The 22,756-nt window shown below is 47.3% G+C and overlaps 1 protein-coding gene across 1 annotated transcript; it reads left to right on the top strand.

Moving 5' to 3' along the window:
* Positions 1 to 1,827: 1,827 nt before the first annotated feature.
* Positions 1,828 to 20,787, top strand: LOC309797897 (zinc finger protein 541-like; the record flags this gene model as incomplete). The annotated part of the gene is given in 13 exon segments (XM_082646282.1): positions 1,828 to 1,904; positions 2,112 to 2,271; positions 2,429 to 2,596; positions 3,478 to 3,802; positions 10,032 to 10,095; positions 10,690 to 10,832; positions 11,238 to 11,341; positions 12,581 to 12,656; positions 13,215 to 13,303; positions 16,891 to 17,031; positions 17,215 to 17,396; positions 17,514 to 17,622; positions 17,626 to 20,787. Coding segments are annotated over 13 exon segments (1,758 nt in total). The 3' UTR covers positions 17,746 to 20,787.
* Between the last annotated feature and the right edge of the window lie 1,969 nt (positions 20,788 to 22,756).

Genomic DNA, 22,756 nt, shown 5'->3' with positions numbered 1-22,756 from the left:
GTTTTTAATCGATGCTTGATTCATCTTTAGTTCTTCTAGGTCCTTGTTAACTGTTTCTTGCATTTTGTCTATTCTATTTCCAAGATTTTGGATCTTGGAAATAGAATCTTGGATCATCTTTACCATCATTATTGTGAATTCTTTTTCAGGTAGACTGCCTATTACCTCTTCATTTGTTAGGTCTGGTGGGTTTTTATCTTGCTCCTTCTCCTGCTGTGTGTTTTTCTGTCTTCTCATTTTGCTTATGTTACCGTGTTTGGGGTCTCCTTTTTGCAGGCTGCAGGTTCGTAGTTCCCGTTGTTTTTGGTGTCTGTCCCCAGTGGCTAAGGTTGGTTTAGTGGGTTGTGTAGGCTTCCTGGTGGAGGGGACTAGTGCCTGTGTTCTGGTGGATGAGGCTGGATCTTGTCTTTCTGGTGGGCAGGTCCAGGTCTGGTGGTGTGTTTTGGGGTGTCTGTGGACGTTTTATGATTTTAGGCCACCTCTCTGCTAATGGGTGGCGTTGTGTTCCTGTGTTGCTAGTTGTTTGGCATAGGGTGTCCAGCACTGTAGCTTGCTGGTCGTTGAGTGAAGCTGGGTGCTGGTGTTGAGATGGAGAGAGACCTCTGGAAGATTTTCGCCGTTTGATATTATGTGGAGCTGGGAGGTCTCTTGTGGACCAGTGTCCTGAAGTTGGCTCTCCCACCTCAGAGGCACAGCAGTGACTCCTGGCTCCTCAATCTGGGATGATTTGTTGTCTATTCATGTATTCCACAGATGCAGGGTACATCAAGTTGATTGTGGAGCTTTAATCTGCTGCTTCTGAGGCTGCTGGGAGAGGTTTCCCTTTCTCTTCTTTGTTCTCACAGCTCCTGGGTCTCAGCTTTGGATTTGGCCCCGCCTCTGCGTGTAGGTCGCCGGAGGGCGTCTGTTCTTCACTCAGACAGGACAGGGTTAAAGGAGCAGCCTCTTCGGGGACTGTGGCTCACTCAGGCCGGGCGGGAGGGAGGGGCACGGAGTGCGGGGCGAGCCTGCAGCGGCAGAGGCCTGCGTGACGTTGCACCAGCCCGAGGCGCGCCGTGCGTTCTCCCAGGGAAGCCGCCCCTGGATCCCGGGACCCCGGTAGTGGCGGGCTGCACAGGCTCCCGGCAGGGCGGTGTGGACAGTGACCTGCGCTCGCACACAGGCCTCTTGGCGGCGGCAGCAGCGGCCCCAGCGTCCCACGCCCGTCACTGGGCTCCGCGCTTTCAGCCGTCTGTGGAGCTCCTTTAAGCAGCGCTCTTAATCCCCTCTCCTCGCGCACCAGGAAACCAAGAGGGAAGAAAAAGTCTCTTGCCTCTTCGGCAGCTCCAGAGTTTTCCCGGACTCCCTCTTGGCTAGCTGTGGCACATTAGCCCCCTTCAGGCTGAGTTCTCGCCGCCAGCCCCAGTCCTCTCCCTGCGCTCTGCCCGAAGCCCGAGCCTCAGCTTCCAGCGCCGCCCGCCCCAGCGGGCGAGCAGACAAGCCTCTCGGGCTGGAGAGTGCCGCTCGGCACCGATCCTCTGTGCGGGAATCTCTCCGCTTTGCCCTACCCAGGTATGTGGGGAGTTTCTTGCCTTTTGGGAGGTCTGGGATCTTCTGCCAGCGTTCAGTAGGTGTTCTGTAGGAGTTGTTCCACGTGTAGCTGTATTTCTGGTGTATCCGTCAGAAGTTGTAAGTTTTGATGAAGTCCAACATGTCTGTCTTTTGTTTGGTTTTGGAGTCATCCAAGAAACCACTGCTTACTCCCGGGTCACCAAGAATTATACCTGTGTTTTCTTCCAAGTCTTATAGTTTTCACTCTTGCATCTCATTTCTGATATGTTGGCTCAGATGTATTTTCGTCTTCAGGGTGGAAATATCTACCAGGTCCCCCACCCGATGAAGGAGGAGAACATGGCGTGTGGCTGGTAAGTTCCGAAGCCCCTCGGGAATCCTCTGGTGGCTTTGATGTGCTGGGCCTGGGTGAGCGAGCTCTGGATGCTTCACTCCTGAAGGGGTGAGCACCAGGCCACGGGGAATCGGGGGCATCATCCCCATTTCTTTAGGGTTCGTCCAAAGCTGTCAGAGGATCAGTGTTTGGGGACAGAGTCCCATTCTCCCTTTCTTCCCCACAGTAACCAGCACAATGGTGGTCCCACAGACTGGGCAGAGCCAAGGAGCACTTACGTCTGCAAGAATTGCAGCCAGATGTTTTATACAGAGAGAGGGCTGAGCAGCCACATGTGTTTTCACAGCGACCAGTGGCCGTCACCTCGAGGGAAGCAGGAGCCGCAGGTGAAGGGGCTCGAAGCTGCCATTCATCTCAGGATGGAGCCGTCCTCCTGCGGGGAGCCTGGCTGGGGGCCGGGAGTCAGGGCTGTGCTGCTCTGGAGAGGCCCCTTTCTCCCTACGTACTGTGTCTCTTAAAGGGCTGGCTCTTCTCTGTGTGTAGGTGTGTGGCATGGAGTTTTGCAAGCCACGAAGACAGGTGCTGAGGCCGGAGGGGGACAGGCAGAGTTCCCCGAGAGCCAGGAAGTCCTTGGACAACATGACCACCGCCCCTTTGCTGGTCCCTGTGTCGGTGCCTGTGGCTCCAGCGAACCATCCCCCGGGGAGCAAGGTGGGTGCACTTCCTTCCAGCTGCTTTCCAGCTGCCAGTGGGAGCTGTGAGAAAGGCCCCCAAATCCTGACTCCATAAGAGCGTGATTTGCGTGTTCATTCGTCCATTCAACCTCCAGTGAACTTCTTTTGTGTCTGGGCAGGGCTGGGGACACTGCAGCGACCACAACAGGCCTGCCCCCGTCTCCTGGGGCTCCCAGCCCAGCGGAGTAGATAGACCCATCCCCGGACACTGACGACCCAGAACGGGCCGGGCTGGGAGAGGGAGCTGTAGGAGCCCCGAGGGCACCAGAGACCCTGCCTGAGGAAGGGGGTGTTGCAGCTGAGAGCTGGAGGGTGAGGAGGGGTAAGATGGGCAGAGAGGAGGGGAGATTGCGTGGAGGTAAGAGCGAGTGTAGCAAGGTCAAGCCGTCGTCTCTTCAGCCTGTGCTGGAAGACCCCACCTGGAGACGTTCATGCTGGACTCGGGTACGGGGTGCATGGAGCCCACTGTTTGTCTCCCAGGAGCTGCTGTCCTTTTGAGGGCAACAGGTTTTCCTTTTGTCATGCTGTTGCATCCGTCTGGCCCCCACTCTTTAAGTGCCAGTCACTTTAACAACGGACATGAGTTTCCAAAATGGTCTGAGTGAGGGCCTCTCCTTGGGGGGTGTGGGTGCCTGAGAAGGCCCCAGCCTCAAACATCGCCCGGCTTAGGGTCTGGAGTCTGGCTCAGGCGTGGTGGCCCTGCCCGGCTTCCTGTGCTGAGGACTCTTTGCACGGCCATGCTGGGTGTGCGTCTGGCTGGTCAGTACCCTTTCCCAGTCTCAGGCCATCTTGAGGACTGAGCTGTGGGGCCGGTGGCCTCAGGTGACCCCTATGGTTCTGAAGTCTCTTCTTCTCCAGGGACAGGAGAAGGACGGGGAAGAGAGAGACAGCAAGGAGAGCAGCCAACACAGGAAGCGGAAGAAGCTCCCACGGCCCAAGGCACTGCTCATCCCTCCTCCGCCCTCCATGTCTGGGGAGCCGGGCCCGGGAGGATGCCGCCAGAGCTGCCTGTGCTCGCCCGTGTTCCTGGTGGACCGTCTCCTGAAGGGACTGTCCCAGTGCCCTGCCTACACGCCGCCCCCGATGCTCAGCCCCATCCGGGAGGGCTCTGGGCTGTATTTCAACACTCTGTGTTCCACATCTGCCCGGGCCCGTCCCGACAGGCTCATCAGCGCCATGCTTGGTGAGTGAGCTTGATCACCCCATGATAGGCCTGTGGGGGGCCAGACCCCCGCCCCCTGTAGAATTCGGTCCAGCCATTCCCTCTGGCCTACGCTTGGGTCTGGTCTGGGTGTCCTGTTGCTGTTCAGAACTATCCCAGGACCATCTGGGACCAGCAGCCTTCTAGGTGCTTATAACTTTGTAGCCAGAAAGAAAATAGACGCAATTTAGCCTAACCACCCTTCTGCCTGCCCTTTCGAGTAATTGTTTAAACAGCTTTATTGAGGTATAATTCACATGCCATATGAATCACCCATTTAAAGTGTACAGTGATTTTTTAGTGTATTCTTAGGATTGTACACCCATCCCACAATCTAATTCTAGAGCATTTTCATCACCCCAGAAGATTATATCCACGAGCGGTGACACACAGGCCCTGTAGCCCCCAGCTCCTCTGCCCTGGGCAACCACCAGTCTACCAACCTACTTTTTCTATGGGTCTCCCTATTCTGGACATTTCATATACTTGGGATCATACAATATGTGACATTCTGTGTCTAGTTTGTTCACTTAGAATAATGTTGTCAAGGTTCATCCATGTTGTACTATGCCTCAGAGCTTCATTTCTTTTTATGGGTGAATGATATTCCATTCTCTGGAGAGACAACATTTTATTTATCCATTCATCAGTTGAGGGGCATTTGGGTTGTTTTCGTCCTTTGGCTATTGCAAATAGTGCTGTTAAGAACATTTATGTATAAGTTGTTTTTGGACATAAGTCCTCATTTCTCTTGGGTATACAGCTCAGAGTGGAATTGCTGGGTCAAAGGGTAACTATGTCTAACCGTTTAAGGAACTGCCGGACTGTTTTCCAAAATGGCCGGGTCATTTTAAATTTCCACCAGCATTGTATGAAAGTTCCAGTTTCTCCACATCCTTGCTAAACACTTCTTATCTGTCTTTTTCATTATAACCATCCTAGTGGGTGTAAAGTGGTAGCTCTTTGTGGGGTGTTTGTTTATTTGTTTGTTTGTTTGTTTTGCGGTACGTGGGCCTCTCAGTGTTTGTGGCCTCGCCCGTTGTGGAGCACAGGCTCCGGATGCGCAGGCTCAGCGACCATGGCTCTCGGGCCCAGCCGCACCGCAGCAAGCGGGATCCTCCCGGACCGGGGCACGAACCTGCGTCCCCTGCATCGGCAGGCGGACTCTCAACCACTGCGCCACCAGGGAAGCCCCCTCATTGTGGTTTTGATTTACATTTCCCTGATGACTAACGATGTTGAGCATCTTTCCACGTGCTTATTATCCATTTGTATATCTTCTCGGGAGAAATGTCTGTTCAGATCCTTTGCCCATTTTTTAACTTGAATTCTTATCTTTTTATCATTGAGTTGTCTCAGTTCCTTATATAGTCTGGATGCAAGCCCCTTATCAGATATATGATTTGCAAATTCTCTCCAATTTTGTGGGTTGTCCTTTCATTTTATTTATGATATGGTTTGCGGTACACAAGTTTTTAATTTTGATGAAGTCCAACTTATTCTTAGGCCTGCGATCAATCTTTAGTGAACTTTTATATACTGTATGAGGTAGGAGTCCAAATTTATTCTTTTGCATGTATGTATCAGTTCTTCCAGCACTTGAAAATACCGTTCTTTTCTCATTGAATAGTCTTGGTACTTTGTTTTGTTTTGTTTTCTTTTGCGGTACACGGGCCTCTCACTGTTGTGGCCTCTCCCTTTGTGGGGCACAGGCTCCGGACGCGCAGGCTCAGTGGCCATGGCTCACGGACCCAGCTGCTCCGCGGCACGTGGGATCTTCCCAGACCGGGGCACAAACCCATGTCCCCTGCATCGCCAGGCAGACTCTCAACCACTGCGCCACCAGGGAAGCCCTGCCTTGGTACCTTTGTGGAAAATCAGTTGACCATAAATGATTTGAGATTTTTCTTCTTTTTTAATACAGGCATTTTACAGCTCTAGATTTCCTTCTGAACATTGCTTTAGCTACATTTTGTAAGTTTTAGTATGTTGTGTTTTTATATTCATTCAGCTAAAGTGTTTTCTAATTTATCATTCCACTTCTTGTTTAATACACTGAGTATTAAAGAGTGTGTTGCTTAATTTTCACATATTTGTGAATTTTCCAAATTGCTGCCTTTTATTGATTTGTAATCTAATTCTCTTGTGGTCAGAGAACATACTTTGTTTCTTTTTCAATTTAATTTATTAAATTTTTTTTAATTTGTTTGGCTGTGCTGTGTGGTTTGCAGGATCTTAGTTGCCCCACCAGGGATCGAACCCATGCCCCCTGCAGCGGAAGCGTGGAGTCCTAATGACTGGACCGCCAGGGAATTCCCTTAAATTTATTTTAAAATTTAAAACTTATTGAGGCATGTTATATGGGCTAGAATCCGGTCTGTCTTGAAGAATGTTCCATGTGAATTTGAGAAGAATGTATTCTACTGATGTTTGGTGGAATGCTGTATTTTGTCTGTTTTGTCTAGTTAGTTTCAATTTCCTTGTTGATCTTCTGCCTAGCTGCCCTATCCACTGTTGAAAGTATTGAAATCTCCAACTATTATTTTGTAATGGTTTATTTCATCCTTCAGTTCTGTCGTTTGTTGCTTGGTGTATTTTGGGGTTCTGTTTTTAGGTGTGTATATGTTTGTAATTGTCACATCTTCCTCACGGCTTGACCTTTTACCATTATGATGTGATTGTGACTTCATTTGTCATTACTACAATAATTTTATCATTATCTCTGGTAATATTTTTTTGTTTTAAAGTCTAATGTGCCTGACATCAGTATAGTCATTCCATTCTCTTTTTTGGTTGTTGTTTTCTTGGTATATATTTTTCTCTTCTTTTACTTTCAGCCTATTTGTGTCTTTGAAAATAAAGCATGTTACCTCTAGACACCATTAGTTGGATCATGTGTTTTTTTATCCAGTCTTAGAAACTCTGCCTTTTGGCTTGGTTTGTTTAATCCATTCTTGTTTACTGTTATATTGATATGGTTGCATTTACATCTGCCATTTTGCTTTCTATTTTCTATATGTTACATGTCTTTTTCTCCCTCTGTTCCTCCTTTCCTGCTTTCTTTTGTATTGTGTAACATTTTAATTCTGTTAATTTTTCACTTTTTCTTAGTCATTTCTTAGTGGTTGCTCTAGGACTTAAAATATATGTCTTATCAGAATCTGTTAGGATGTGTAATAACTCACTAACAATGAAATATAGAAACACTGCTCCTATCTAGCTCTCTTCCTTCTAACTCTTTTGCTATTATATGTGAGAGACCCAGTAATACCTTACTGGTCATGTTTCTTGCTTTATATACTTTTATTTCGTGTAAAAACACTGAGAGAATAAAGGAAAACAAGCATGATTTATAGAGGTTGTTATATTAACCTTCTTATTGACCATTTCTGATCTCTTCATTTATTCTTGTGGATTTGAGTTACTGTCTGAGGTGATATTCCTTTACTCCAATGCAGCTGTGCTCCTTGTGCAGTTACTGTCACATATATTATATTTCTATATGTTAGAGGCCCACAATACATATTGTTTTATGCAGTTATTTTTTAAGGCACTTAAGAAAAGAAAAGAAATATGTAATCATACTGATTTTTATAGTTACCCATATTTACTAGCGCTTCGCTTTTTTTTTTTTTTTTTTGGTTTGAATTCAAGTTACCATCTGATGTCATTTGCTTTCAATCTGCAGGACTTCCTTTACTTTTTATTTTTATTAGGGATATATAATTCACATACCATACAATTCATCCCTTTAAAGTATAGAATTCAATGGTTTTTAGTATATTCACAGAGCTGTGCAACCATCACTACCATCCGTTTTCAGAAATTTTCATCATCCCCAAAAGAAGCCCTGTACTTATTAGCAGTCCCTCCTTTCCATCCTCCCCGTCCCCAGCCATGGGTAACGACTAATCTACTTTGTCTCTATCGATGTGGCTATTCTGCATATTTCATATGAGTGGAATCATACAGTATGTGGTCCTTTATGAATGCCTTCTTTTAGTTAGCATGATGTTTTTAGGTTTCATCCAAGTTGCAGTATGTATCAGTACTTTGTTCCTTTTTGCGGGCTGAATAATATTTCACCTTTAATATTTCTTGTAAGACAGGTCTGCCAGCAACAGGTAGCCTCAGTTTTTATTTATCTGGGAGTGTCTTTATTTTACCTTCATTTTTGCAAGATAATTTGCTGAATATAAGATACTTGGTTAACACTTTTTTACTTTCAGTAATTTGAATATATTATCCCATTGCCTTGTAACCTACATCGTTTCTTTTAAAAAGTTAGCTGTTAATTTTACTGTAGTGCCCTTGTATGTAACAAATTGTTTTTCCCTTTTTGCTTTCAAGATCTTATCTTTATTTTTGCTTTCCACATTTTGCCTATGTTATGTCTGGATGTAGAGCTCTTTGTGTTTAATCTTTCTTGGAGTTTGTAGAGTTTGCTGGATATACATATTGTTTTTCATCAACGTTGGGAAATTTTCAGCCATTAATACTTTAAATATTCTGTCCCTTTCTCCCCTCTTTCTGGTACTCCCACTACATATATATTGTTGCATTTAATGACATCTCACATTTCTCTGAGGCTCTCTTCACTTTCCTATATTTTTTTCTCTGTTCTTCAGATTTCATAGTCTCCATTGTTCTATCTTCAGGTTTGCTGATCATTTCATCTGCCAGCTCAGATCTACTGTTGAGCCTTATTTTGGTTATTGTACTTTTTTAACCCCTGAACTATTTCCATTTGGTTCTTCTGTTTTTTGGCTGCATCGCACAGCATGCAGGATCTTACTTCCTCTACTAGGGATCACACCCATGCCCCCTGCAGTGGAAGCGTGGAGTCTTAACCACTGGACCGCCAGGGAAGTCCACATTTGTATCTTTTTAAAAAATAATTTCCATCTCTTGATGGCATTTTCTCTTTGATGAGAAATTTTTATTTTATCTTACTTTAATTCTTTAAGCATGGGAGCCAGGGGAAGAAGAAGCCCCCATCTCCTTGGCTGCACCTACCTGGGTAGAGCTTCCTTTACAAAGAGCTGGGGGCTAGGTGGGTAAGGGAGTGGGCCATGGCTCCAGTGCCACAGACTCTCACTGTTCTTCCCGAGATTTAGTAGATTTTCTTGAATGAGTATTTCTTAAAATGCTGTATGCCTTTAGGACAACTTGCAGACTTTAGCTTACTGTTCTTTTTTTTTTAATGATTTTTGTCAGTAAATCTGTTGTTTTGCCGAGTTCCTTACTCTACTTTTTCAGAAGTCTTATCCCACTTCCATGCAATCTTTTTATTTTATTGTGATGTGAACAGTTAATCTGTGATCTGCCCTTTTAACAAATATTTAAGTGTGCAATACAGTATTGTTGACTATAGGTACAATGTTATACAGCAGATTTCTAGAGCTTGATTAATTGAAACTTTATGCCCATTGATTAGTAACCTCCCATTTCCCACTGCCCCAACCCCTGGTGACCCCTATTCCACTCTTTGATTCTATCAATATGAATTCAACTACTTTAGATACGTTATATAAGTGGAGTCATGCAGTATTTCTCTTTCTGTGACTGGCTTATGTCACTTAGTATTATGTCCTCAATGGTCATCCATGTTGTTGCATATTGCAGAATTTCTTTTTAAGGCTAAATGGTATTTCATTGTATGTTTATGTCACATTACCTTTATGTGCTCATCTGTCAGTGGACATTTAGGTTGTTTCCACATCTTGGCTATTATGAATGGTGCTGGAGTGAACATGGGAGTTCAGATATCTTTTTGAGGTCTTGACTGCAGTTCTTTTGGATGAATACCCAGAAGTGGGTTTGCTGCATGATATGGTAGTCCTACTTTTAATTTTTGAGGAAACTCCATACCATGCAATCTTTTTTTTCCAATTTTCAATTTTATATTGGATTAGAGTTGATTTACAATGTGTTAGTTTCACGTATACAGCAAAGTGATTTTGTTATACATAATCACATATCTATTGTTTTTTAGATTCTTTTTCCATATAGGTTATTACAGAGTATTGAGTATAGTTCCCTGTGCTATACAGTAGGTCCTTTTTGATTATCTATTTTATATACAGTAGTGTGTGTATACCATGCAATCTTGAAGAGCCTGCTTTTAGCTGCTCTGGAAAGGCAGGCAAAAAGGGCCTCATGGGTCAGTTGTAGCCAGTCTCCTTGAGCCTCTTCTTTGGGCGTTTTCCAGATCACATGGACGGCTCTTTTGGCATCAGTGTGGTGAAGGACAACAGCAAGATCAGCACTGAACCGTGAGTTGGAACAGACTTAGAACCTGAGGGTCCTTGCAATGTGGGGATGCTTTTACCCTCCTTGCATTCCAGTGTCGGTTTTTCCCAAGGGAGCCTTCATCACGGGAAAGTCAGGTCTAGACCCAGAACCTCTCTAGGAGAGAAGTGGTGGATTTCTCCAGGTGTTTCCCCAATATTCCTTCTGTCCAGACATACCATAGTTGGATGTCTGCAGACAGAATGCCCAGCACCCTGGGGTTCTAGATAGAATTGGTGATGGCGCAGTGAGATACTGTTTTGTAGCTTGGATGTTACCTTGGATACAGCAGAATGCCAGGTATCAGCACATACCTCCCGTGTCCTAGACCCCAAACGCCTGAAGCCAGAAATCTGGCGATAAAGCAAATTGGAGGAAGGAAGGAAGTATCCCTCAAGAGGTCTCTGGAATACCAGAGCGTGTCTACTGGGCTGATGAGCACTCCCTGTGTCTGAGAGATGGCCAAAAGGTGGGTTCCACAGCCCTGGTGAGCAGGGCTCACCGCACATCTCTCTTGTATTTCCCATCTTGGTCACACACATATGCCTTTTATGTCCGTGTGTGTGGCCTCATTTCAGACACATCAACATAGGGAGCCAGTTTCAGGCTGAGATCCCAGAGCTCCAGGACAGATCACTGGCTGGAAGTGACGAGCATGTAGCTACTCTGGTCTGGAAGCCATGGGGAGATGTGATGACCAACCCGAAGACGCAGGATAGAGGTGACTGAGACTTTGGGGCCAGGTTCCTGAGAGCCCTCCTCCATGTCCAAGGGGTTTCTCCTCCCAGTTCTCACCTTGACCAAGAAGCAGTGATCCCCAGGCGGGGGTGGGGTGGGCAGAGCTGGCCTTCAGCGCAGGACTGCTTTGCTGTGCTGCAGTCCCTTGCCCCACCTCTCCTCTCACCCAGTAGCTGGCCAGGCCATCCAGAGCAGGTGCCAGGAGCAGGGTTTCTGCCCATCCTCCTTGTCCCTCCCTTCCCTCAGCCTGCTTGTAACAGAGAGGTGAGGGAGATGGTGACAGGAGCCCCCCACCCCATCTGTGCTGTTGGGGAGGTTTCCTCTCTGGCACTTGCTGACCCTCTGTGTCTCCTCTCCTTCTCGCTGCCGGGCTGCCTGCTGGAAACAGTGACCGAACTCTGCAACCTGGCCTGCTCCAACGTGATGCCGGGCGGGGGCACCAACCTGGAGCTCGCTCTGCACTGCCTGCATGAAGCCCAGGGCAACATCCAGGTGCGGTGCAGGCGAGGGGGGTGCTCAGAGGAGCTGTGGGAAGCTCCCTGCTCTCTTAGGGCCAGGGGCTCTAGGCGCAAGACACGTGCCTTCTACCTGGGGCTTTGCAGCTCACGAGAACCAAAGGCTGGCCACCCACCCTTCTCCCTGGTCGCTTTGGGACTGGTGGTGTCCTTTTGAACGTAGGGGAAATGCACACATACGGGCTCAATCAGTTATTTCTCTGGGGTGACAGCAGAGCACCAGGGTTCCTCCAGCGTTACCTCATCTCAGCGCAGCACTGGGGAGGCGGTGCCTAGCAGAACCAACTCAGGGCCTGCATTAATCTGGTTTATTTACTGAACATTGACTTTTGGATTAAAAATGGTGTATGCAAACCTCTGATGCAACAGAAATGCCTCTGCCTCCTCCAAGGACCCTCCTCACAATCCTGAAGTTTAGACAATGAAGAAGTCCAACTGTGTGTAGTGGGAGAGGAAGTCACGTCACCCGAGTTGGAGACCCAAGAGTCAGGGCTACATGGTGCTTTTTCTCAAGCTGAGAGGCAGTGGCTGGCACGTGGTGGGTGCTCAGCAGAGTAATCAGCACACGTTTACTGGGTCCTCCTGATACCTGGTGATGTCATGGTATCAGGCTGGGGCCAGCTCAGGGGCCCATTCTTGGTTTAATGCTCTGCTGCCACCATCTTGAAATTCTTAATAGTTTCTGAGCACAGGGCCCCGTGTTTCCATTTTGCGCTGGGTCCTGCAAACTGCATAGCGAGTCCTGACCGGGGTTATGCTGTTGAGCAAGACAAATGCCCCCTCTTTGCAGGGCTTACATTTTAGGAGAGTGAGCACATGAAATACATTTTTTAAAAGTGATAGATAATGATGAGTGCTATGAGGACCATAACATGGGGTAGGGCGGGGGCAGTGCCGCTCCAAATGCTGCTCCCTGAAGAAATAAGGAGCTTGTGCCAGAATAAGTCCACACACTGTTTCGTCATCAAGTAAATCTTGCTATGAAAAAGGTAACGTCAGCTGCACTCAACAGTCCGCTTAGTGCTGTAGGCAATGTGTCCCAAGTGGTTCACAGCTGGTGGCCAGTCCACAGACCGACCACACTTTGAGTCGCCCTGGGGTAGGGGTGGCTTTAGGGAGGGCTGCACATATTTTCTGAATGGATGAAAGAATGAAGGTGGGCCTCTACCTCACCTTCCCTCCCTCAGAGAGTTGCCCACCACTCCTCTCGTTCCAGGTTGCCCTGGAGACCCTGTTACTGAGAGGACCCCAGAAGCCACGGACTCACCCTCTCGCCAACTATCACTACACAGGTAACGAGCGTGGCTGCCCGCGTGGTTTTGGCCTGGCTGAGGCCCCTGCGAGCCAGTCACTTTCCATGGCAAGCTCTGCACGTGCCTCCCGGAGTTCTCTTGGGGCCTACACCTGCCCTCCCAGAAGGGCCCGTCCTCTCTGGGGGACTCAGTGGGTGCTGTTCTCTAGTTGGATCCAACCTTCCCCTTTCCACTGGTTCCCTCGTGGGCTCTTCCTGGCCAGAAGGGGGGTGCCAGGTTGGGGTGGGCTCAGGTTTCCCAGTTGAGCACTCCAGCCTTGGAGTCAGGCAACCAGGGGCCCACGGCTGCCCTTGGCAAGTCTCTTAACCAGAGGAAGCCTCAAGTTGCTGCACCTGTCAAGTGGGGATGGTAATAGCCCCTACCTGCTAAGGTTTTTGTGAGGATTGTGTGAGATAAAGCAAGTAAGGGGCTTAGCAGAAATCTTGGCATATAAGTGGCGCTCAGTGGCCTGAAAAAGGAGGGGAGTCTGCACTTCAGCCGTGGCTGTGGTCCCAGAAGGAGAAACAGCCTTCCTCCTCTTGGCTGTTTCTCCAATAGGTTCGGACATCTGGACCTCCATGGAGAAGAGGCTCTTTAAGAAGGCGTTCTGTGCCTACAAGAAGGACTTCTACTTGATACACAAGATGGTAAGGCGAACATGGCAGGCTGGTGTAGACAAGGCTCCTTCACACGGCCGAGGCGCTAGAACTGCAGGGCCTGTCAGGGACGATACTCTGCTCATGCTGTGAACAGTTGACAACTACAATGCCATTGCTTGGAACAACCTGAAACGGTACAGAAATGAATCCCATGTTCCAAATAAAGCCCTCCAGACCCCTCCCCACAATCCTACTTCTGATTGATAACCTGACAGGTATTTACTGCCCATATGGATTTTACACACCTATATGCACTTTCTCAAAAAAGGATGACATCATATACTTAATATCCTGCTGATTAATTTGCTTTTTTTTAACTTGATGTACGCAAAATTGCACATAATCGAAGTGTAAGATTTAATGTTTTTGACATAGTTATACACTTGTAAGACCACCACCATGATCAAGATAATGAGAGTATCCTTCACCCCCAAAAGTTCCCTCCTGCCCCTTTGCAACCCTTCCTTCCTGCCACCCGGGTCCCTAGTCAACTCTTGTCTACTTTCTGTCACTCTAAATGAGTTTGCATTTTCTAGAGGTTTATATAAATGGAATAATCATACAGCATGTGATCTGCTTTGTCTGGCTTCTTACACTCAACCTAATGATTTTGAGATTCATCTATGTTGTCATGTGTACCCATAGTTCATCCCTTTACTGTTGAGGAGTATACCACTGTGTGGACGGACCACCGTTCATTTAATCATCCACCTGTTGGTGGTTTCCAGTTACTGATGACTACAGATAAAGCTGCTCTGCACATTTACATACAAGTCTTTGTACGGACATGTACTGGGTTTTTTTGTTTGTTTGTTTGTTTTTTTGCGGACACGGGGTTGGGATTATAAATACCTAGGAGGGGAATGAGGGTAACTTATAGTAGATGTATGTTTAACTTTTTAAGAAACTGCCAAACTGTTTTCCAAAGTGGCTCTACCACTTCCCATTCCCACCAGCAGGTTATGAAAGGTCCAGTTGCTCCACACCCTCGTCGACACGTGGTATGCTAAGTCTCTTTAATTTTAGCCATTCTAATGAGTGTACAGTAGCATCTGACTCCATTTTCCTAATGACTAATGATGCTGAGCATCTTTGTGTTTTTTTGCTCTATGTGCACCTTCTCTGGTGAGCTGTCTGTTCATATCTTTTGCCTCTGTTTTTATTGGAGTGTCTGTGTTTTTATTGAGCTGTAGGAGTTCTTATTTTGTTCTGAACACCAGTCCTTTATCCAGATATATGCTTTGGAAATATTTTCTCCCAATATGCCATTTGTCAGTCTTCTAACAGTGTCTTTTGAAGAAAGTTTTAAATTTTGCTTAAGCATAACTTACTAGTTTCTCTTTTATAGACTGTGCTTTTCGTGTTGTATCTAAGAAATCTTTGCCTAACCCAAAGTCACAAAAATTTTCCCCTATGTTTTCTTCTGGAGGTTTTATAGTTTTAGGTTTTATTTCTAGATTTGTGATCCATTTTAAGTTTATTTTTGTATGGGGTGCGAGGTGAGTTCATTTTTGCATATGGATATTTATTCCAATACCTTTTGTTGGAAAGACCATACTTTCTCCACTCAGTTGCTTTTGTACCTTTGTTAAATATCAGTTGGCCATATATATATGCATCTACTTCTGGACCCTGTATTCTGTTCCATTGATCTGTTTGTCTTTTATTAAGCTATTCCCATACTGTCTTTATTACTGTAGCTTTATTCTAAGTCTTGAAATTAGAAAATGTTAGTCCTTCAACTTTGTTATTCTTTTTCAAAGTTATTTTTTGTATTCTACATCCTTTTTAATTCCCTATGAATTTTAGAAATAACTTGTCAATTTCAAAATAAAAATTCCTACTAGGAACTTGATTGGTACTGTTTTTGACTCTATAGGTCAACTGGGGAGAGTTGTTACCTTAACAATATTGAGTCTTCTGACTCGTGAACAGGGTATATCTCTCTATTTCAATCTTTAATTTTTCAGCAATGTTTTGAAGTTTTCAGTGTACAGTTGTTGCATACTTTTTGTCAGATTTATTCCTAAGCGCTTGGTTTTTCTCTGTTTTGTTTTTGGGTTTTTTTTTGCGGTACACGGGCCTCTCCCCATTGTGGCCTCTCCCGCCGCAGAGCACAGGCTCCGGACGTGCAGGCCCAGCGGCCATGGCTCACGGGCCCCGCCGCTCCATGGCACGTGGGATCCCTCCAGGACCATTGCACGAACTCGTGTCCCTTGCATCGGCAGGCGGACTCTCAACCACTGCGCCACCAGGGAAGCCCAGTACTTGTGTTTTTTATGATGTTATAGAGTTCTTTTTTATTTCAGTTTCCAATGGTTTGTTGCTACTATGTATAGAAATAAAATTGATTTTTATATTGATCTTGTGTTCTGAAATGTTGCCAAACTAACTTACTAGTTTTGGTAACTTTTTTGTGGATTCCACTGAATTTTCTACATAGACAGTCATATCATCTGCAAATAAAGACACTTTTCTTTCTTCCTTTCCAACCTGGATGCCTTTACTTTTTTTCTTGCCTTTTTGCACTCTAGAACCACCAGTACAGTATTGAGTAGAAGTGGTGAGAGTGGAAATCCTTGTGTTGTTCATGATATTTGAGGGGAAACCACTCCACCGTTAGCTGTAGGGATTTTGTAGGTATCATTTATCAGGTTGAAGAGAAGTTCCTTCTATTCCTATTGTGCTGAGACTTTCCATCAGGAATGGACATTGGATTGTATCAAATGCTTTTTCTGCACCTATCAAGATGCTCATATGATTTTTCTTTTAAGTTTAATATGATGAATTACATTGATTTTCGATTGTTAAACCAACCTCACGTTTCTGGGATGAGCTCCACTTAGTCATGGTATATTGTCCTTATATATATATATATATATATATATATATATATATATATATATGTATATATATGTGTGTGTGTATATATATATATATATATATACACATATATATACATATACATATATATATTGTTGGATTCTGTTCGTTAAAGTTTTGTTTAAAAATTTTCATCTATGTTCATGAGGGACATTGGTCTGTAGCCTTCTTTCCTTGTAATATCTTTGTCTGGCTTTGGTGTCAGAGAAATGTTGAACTTATGGACTGAGTTGGGAAGTATTCCTCCCTCTTCAGTTTTTTGGAGGGCTCTGCCTAGCTGTCGCATAAGGCTATGAGGTATCCACCACGTAAGGACACTCTGCTTTAATTAGTCCCTGTCGGTAGACATGTGGCTCCACATGATGTCACAGTGAGCGTCCTCGTGTGTACCTTTGTGTGCGTTTTCCTGGAGAGAAGCCTTCCTGGTCCAGCCTTGTTGCTCAGAGCGTGCAGAGCTTAGATGGTTTTGACTCTGGTGGCTTCTCTCTGAACTCCTTCATCCCCAGGAGGACTTTGTGATTCTCTGTCCCCCGTAGCAGAGGAGCATACGAAGCCGTAGGGGAGAGACGTTTCAGGAGGGCTTTCAAAAAGTGGCGGCTGGCCCCATGGGGAGGGGATTTAGGGCGTCAAGGCCATACTCACTGCTACTCCTGAGGCACTGTCCTTAGCCAGCTTCTGTCTTCCTCCACTAGGTCCAGACAAAAACAGTAGCCCAGTGTGTCGAGTTCTACTACATGCAGAAGAAAATGATCGATTTTGACTGTGGCCGAGCCCCAGTGCCGGAAAAGAGGGTCAAGAGAGAGCTGGGTGAAGCAGACAGGACAGAAGCAAAGGTAGAGGGTCTCGCGGTAGGGCTTCAGGAGTTCAGCACGGATCTGGATGCCCGGTGCTCATCCAAGCTGGGTGGCGGCGGGGGGGTGCACCCCGCGACGTCTGGATGCTCTGGACACCTGCTTCTCCCTTAGAAGGGCGGCGGGGCGGTCAGCACCCTTTCATCACCTCTGCCCCCTCTGCAGGTCACTCGTAGCCCTCGGAGGAAACCCAGCCACCGTCCAACCCCCGAATTACAGAGGCCTACTGAGAGTTCCAGGAGGGAGTTCATCCCCAACTCCAGCCCAAACACCAGCTCGAAGCGGACCCCTGAGCTGCCGGGGAGCAGCAAGGGCCAGGGCTTCTTTCCCTGCCAGAAGTGTGAGAGGTACCGCCCTTTCCCTAGATGCTCCCACACCGCCTGCCCTCAGCCCTCTGGGGTGCCCCCCTCAGGGCTACCCGCCTCCCCCTGCTCTGACCCCTGTGTCCTCTGGTGCCTCCTCAGGGTGTTTGGCAAGATCAAGGGTCGGAATGCCCACATGAAGTGGCACCGGCTTCAGGACCACGTGGATCCCACCGTCAGGGCAAGGTGGCCCGTGGAGCCCTTCCAACTGTAGGAGGAGGAGGGCGAGCTAGGGGCTGGCATCGGCCCTCTGCGTGGGCAGCTAGTTGGGATGGGCACCTCCAGCCCTGTTGCGTCTCCTTTGTTGTTTCTGTACGTTTTCCCTTGTATATAGTATTAAATTTGTTTCTTAAGAAGCTGTCTTCTGGCTTCCCTGCCTGTTGATCCAGCGAAGGCTTTTGAGCCCCTGCTGCTCCCAGAAGCCACAGTGACTGAGTCCCTGCCCTGGAGGAGCCTCATACATTAATGCAGCCAGCATTTATCAAGCACCTGCTGTAGCTGTGCCAGACAATGCCCAGTCCACGTGATGGGGACATAGTGATGGAGGGACAGGCCCCTCCCCTCACAGAGCTTACATTTTAGGAGCGGGAAGGTAGGAGTGATAAAGCAGCAAAAAGGTGAGTTTAGATATCTATAGTGCATATGCTTTGGGCCGTAATAACAGAGGAGTCAGCGTAGGTTTAAGCTCTCAGGACACGTGGTGGTGCCAGTGGCTCCACGGTGAAGTCCAGGCCTGCCAGCAGTGGCCAGCGTCTGCAAGTCGGCTGCAGCAGCAGCAGCAAGAATCCCCTCTTGTACGCGGAGCACCCAAACCTTCGGAGGGTGCAGGGCAGAGAGCAGCTCCCTCCCTTCCTTGTTCCCCTTTTTAAAAGTGAGGAAAGCTTGTAGCAGCGCCCAACGGAACGCCCCTCACGTCTCCTCGGCCAGAACTGTAGCCCGTGCTCTTTCTGAACTGATCCGTGGCAGTGGAAAGGCAAGTGGCCACCGTTATCCCAGACCCTCAAGATTTGTCTCCAGGACAAAAGCATAAGTTGTGTTCCCCCCAGTTCCAGGAGTGGGGAGAACCAGTGTGTTCCCTCAAATTTGTTGTCACCCGATCCAAACTGGAATCCCATTTGCCAGGAAAAGAAGAGGAAGCAGAAACGGCCACTGGGGAGTCAGACCTTGTGTCCACCACAAAGTGACGAGGAAAGTACAGCAGCGGGCCAAGTCCGAGGGAGTGACGGAGTGGCAGACGCTGGCAGGTGGATGGCACGGGAGTGGGAAGCCACACTGAGGATGCTGCTGAGGCTGAGACCCACTTCCAGGCCCCGGTGAGGCAAAGCACAGACTCTGCCACGGGAACCAGGGGAGGCTGTGCAAAGCTCTAGCTGCTGTGTGGGGGCCGTGGGCGGCAAGACGGGAATCCTGGAGAGTAGCTGGAAGGCTCTCAGCGGAGATGGTGGCCTGGGCTGGAGTAGCAGTGAAGAGGCCAGAAGCGCAAGGATTAGAGATCATGTTCGAAGTAGATTCAGACTTGCTGATGGGTCTCACGTCACAGGGAGAGCTGGTAAGGAAAAGGACAGATGGAGGTTGGCAGGGCAGGTTGGGGTTTGAGCAACTGAGTAGATGCTGTTAACTGAGATGAGGAAGAGGGACACCTCAGAGGATTGATGGCTTAAGACGTGATTGTGTCTGTAACTATGTGCTGCCTTCGGAGGGACTGGCTAGGGGAGCAGGGCAAACGCTGGTGTCAGGAGGCTTCACAGAAGGGCCAGGTTTCAGCTCAGTCCATCTGAAAAGACGGGGAGGGAGGAGGAGCAGAGGAGGAAGTTGAGTTGGAAGCGGTGCGGGCACTGTGGTTGGGGAAAGGACTCTGGCATCAGATGAACCAGAATCTACAGCCTGGCTCTTCTTCCTTCTTTGCCACCTTGGGCAAGTCATTTGCCCTGTTTGAGTCTCAGTTTTCTCATTCTGTAACTGGGATGGAAAATGCCTACCCACATATATCTGGCTTGTTTGTTTGTTTTTAATACCCTTTAACTTTTTGTTGTTGTTTTGCTGTGTTGGGTCTTCGTTTCTGTGCGAGGGCTTTCTCTAGTTGCGGGAAGCGGGGGCCACTCTTCATCGCGGTGCGCGGGCCTCTCACCGTCACGGCCTCTCGTTGCGGAGCACAAGCTCCAGACGCGCAGGCTCAGTAGTTGTGGCTCACGGGCCTAGTTGCTCCGCGGCATGTGGGATCTCCCCAGACCAGGGCTCGAACCCGTGTCCCCTGCATTGGCAGGCAGATTCTCAACCACTGCACCACCAGGGAAGCCTTGATGAGAAAAATGTAAATCGGATATTGGCAGGTGCCCCGTATGACCTGAGCACTCATGCTGTTGCTGTCACCGTGTGGGTCCCATGCTCCATAACAAGTGAAGCCCGATGACACTGGAAATGAAAGTCTCTGGCTTCATGGTCGGGTGGTATATTAGTTATCTATTGCTGCATAAGAAATTAAGCTGAAACTTAACAGCTTTAAACAAATGGAAACTTTTACAATAGTGCTGCTTAGAGGGGCAGGGAACCCAAACTGTTTGTGGTTATCCAAACTCACCCCCATCTTATCTGGCAACCACAAGTGGGTGGTCCAGAAGAATTTCTGAATGTAAGAAGAGAGTTGGGCAAAGGTTTCTTGTGAATTACCTCCCTCCAGACAAACTCCACCCCCAGAAAACTGTTTTCTCAACCCCAAATTATCTGCATCGTAATCATCTAGGGGTCCTGTAAAAAATGCAAATTCCTGTACCCCACCACAGACTTTCCTAATCTGAATCATTGGAGGTAGCGCCCTGGAACTTAAATTTTTTAAAGAAACTTTCTTAGAAGACTAGTTTTTAGATATGCATAAAAGTTGGGAAGATGGTACAGAGAATTTCCATATACCCCACACTCAGTTTCCCCTATTCTTATCTTACATTAGTATGGTACATTTGTTACCATTAATGAACCAATATTGCTATATTATTATTAACTAAAGTCCATCCCTCATTCAGATTTCATTAGTTTTTACCTCATGTCCCTCTTCTGTGCCAGGATCCTCCCAGGACACCACATTACATGTAGTTGTCACATCTCCTTAGGCTCCTCATGGCTGTGACAGTTTCCCAGACTTTCCTTGTTTTTGTTGACAGCTGTGAGAAGTCGTGGTCAGGTATTTTGGAGAATGTGCCTCAGCTGGGGTTTGTCTTATGTTTCTTATGATCCGAGGGGGAGGAAGACCACAGAAGTGAAGTGCCACTGTCCTCACATGGTATTCAGGGTGCACAGTATCAGTGTGACTTGTCACTGTTGACGTTAACCTCCACCACCTGGCTGACAATGTTTGTCATGTTTCTACGCTGTAAACTTAGTCCCCGCCCCCAATACTGTCATCTGTGGAAGGAAGTCACTGTGCACAGTTCATGTGTAAGGTGTGAAGAGTCATGCTTCAACTTCTTGAGGGCAGAATAGCCACATAAATTATTTGGAATCATGCACGGCCATTTATTTCTTTGTTCAGTCATTCATTTATATCAGCATGGGCTCACGGAGATTTTATAGACTGGGTTATTATCCAGTGCTACTTTGTTGCTCAGATTGTTCCAGCTTTGACTATCGGGAGCTCTTTCAGTTGGCTCCTGTGTCTCTTTGACATACCCCGTGTGTGTGTGTGTGTCTATGAAGGAGAGAGACAACGAGATGGAGGCTGAGAGACTTCTGTTCTGGAACTACAAGATACTCTAAGCACATCCTGTATAATTTCCTGCCCAGTCCTAGAACCAGCCGTTTATCCAAGGGGCCCTTGTTACTTTTATTGGAGAACAGTATTAAAAACTAAGATCTGGGCACTAGGTGTGTTTGAACCTGAATTTTTAACAGTCTCACCAGCTATTTAATGAAACCAGAGTTAGAGAACCTCTGCTCTCAGTTTTGACTCCCGTCGCTCAAGTATCAGCATACCTCAGAGGTACTGCAGGTCCGATTCCAGACCACCACAATAAGGCCAATCATAGGAGTTTTGTTTCTTTCCCAGTGCCCATAAGTTATGTTTACACTATACTATAGTCTATTCAGTGTGGAGTAGCATAATGTGTTTAAAAAAAAAAATGGGGCTTCCCTGTTGGCGAAGTAGTTGAGAGTCTGCCTGCCGATGCAGGGGACACGGGTTCGTGCCCCAGTCCGGGAAGATCGCACATGCCGCGGAGCGGTTGGCCCGTGAGCCGTGGCCACTGAGCCTGCGCGTCCGGAGCCTGTGCTCCGCAATGGGAGAGGCCACAACAGTGAGAGGCCCGCGTACCACACACACACACACACAAAAGTACATATGTTAATTTAAGAATACTTTATTGCAGACTTCCCTGGTGGCGCAGTGATTAAGAATCCGCCTGCCAATGCAGGGGACACAGGTTCGAGCTCTGGTCCAGGAAGCTCCCACATGCCGTGGAGCAACTAAGCTCATGCGCCCCAACTACTGAGCTTGCGGTCTAGAGCCTGCAAGCCACACGTACTGAGCCCGCGTGCCACAACTACTGAAGCACGCGAGCCTAGAGCCCATGCTCCGCAATAAGAGAAGCCACTGCAGTGAGAAGCCCACGCACCGCAACAAAGAGTAGCCCCCACTCGCCACAACTAGAGAAAACTCGCGCAGCAATGAAGACCCAATGCAGCCAAAAATAAATAAATAAATAAAAGAAATAAGAGAAAAAAGTCTTCAAGTATTGGGAAACTACAGAACACTCTTCTAAAATAACTCATGGGTCAAAGAAAAAAATCAAAAATGAAATTATAAAAAACAACTGCTGGGCTTCCCTGGTGGCGCAGTGGTCGGGAGTCTGCCTGCGAATGCAGGGGACACGGGTTCGAGCCCTGGTCTGGGAGGATCCCACATGCCGTGGAGCAGGTGGACCCGTGGGCCACGGCTGCTGAGCCTGTGCGTCTGGAGCCTGTGCTCCACAACAAGAGGGGCCGCGATGGTGGGAGGCCCGCGCACCACGATGAAGAGTGGCCCCCGCTTGCCGCAACTAGAGAAAGCCCTCGTACAGAAACGAAGACCCAACACAGCAAAAATAAATAATAAATAAATTACTAAAAACTCCTACCCCCAACATCTTAAAAAAAAAAAAAAAAAAACTGCTACTCATTTACCCAAGGAGTACAGAAACATGGAAAATTCAGATATACAGGAAAAGGAAAATTAAGTTGATCCATGATCCTACCAATCAATCCCATTCTGTTTGTTTCTATTCAAATTTATTTTTCCCTTTTAAAGATTAGATCATTCCGTTTTTCAACAATCCTCTTGTTGGTGGCACAGCACTTAGTGGTATGGCATGAACATCCAT

Source organism: Mesoplodon mirus (assembly GCF_964341445.2).
Source record: "Mesoplodon mirus genome assembly, contig: HAP1_SCAFFOLD_1182, whole genome shotgun sequence".
NCBI lineage: Eukaryota > Metazoa > Chordata > Mammalia > Artiodactyla > Ziphiidae > Mesoplodon > Mesoplodon mirus.
Note: the sequence above shows the minus strand (reverse complement) of the source record. Positions and strands in the feature narration are given on the sequence as shown.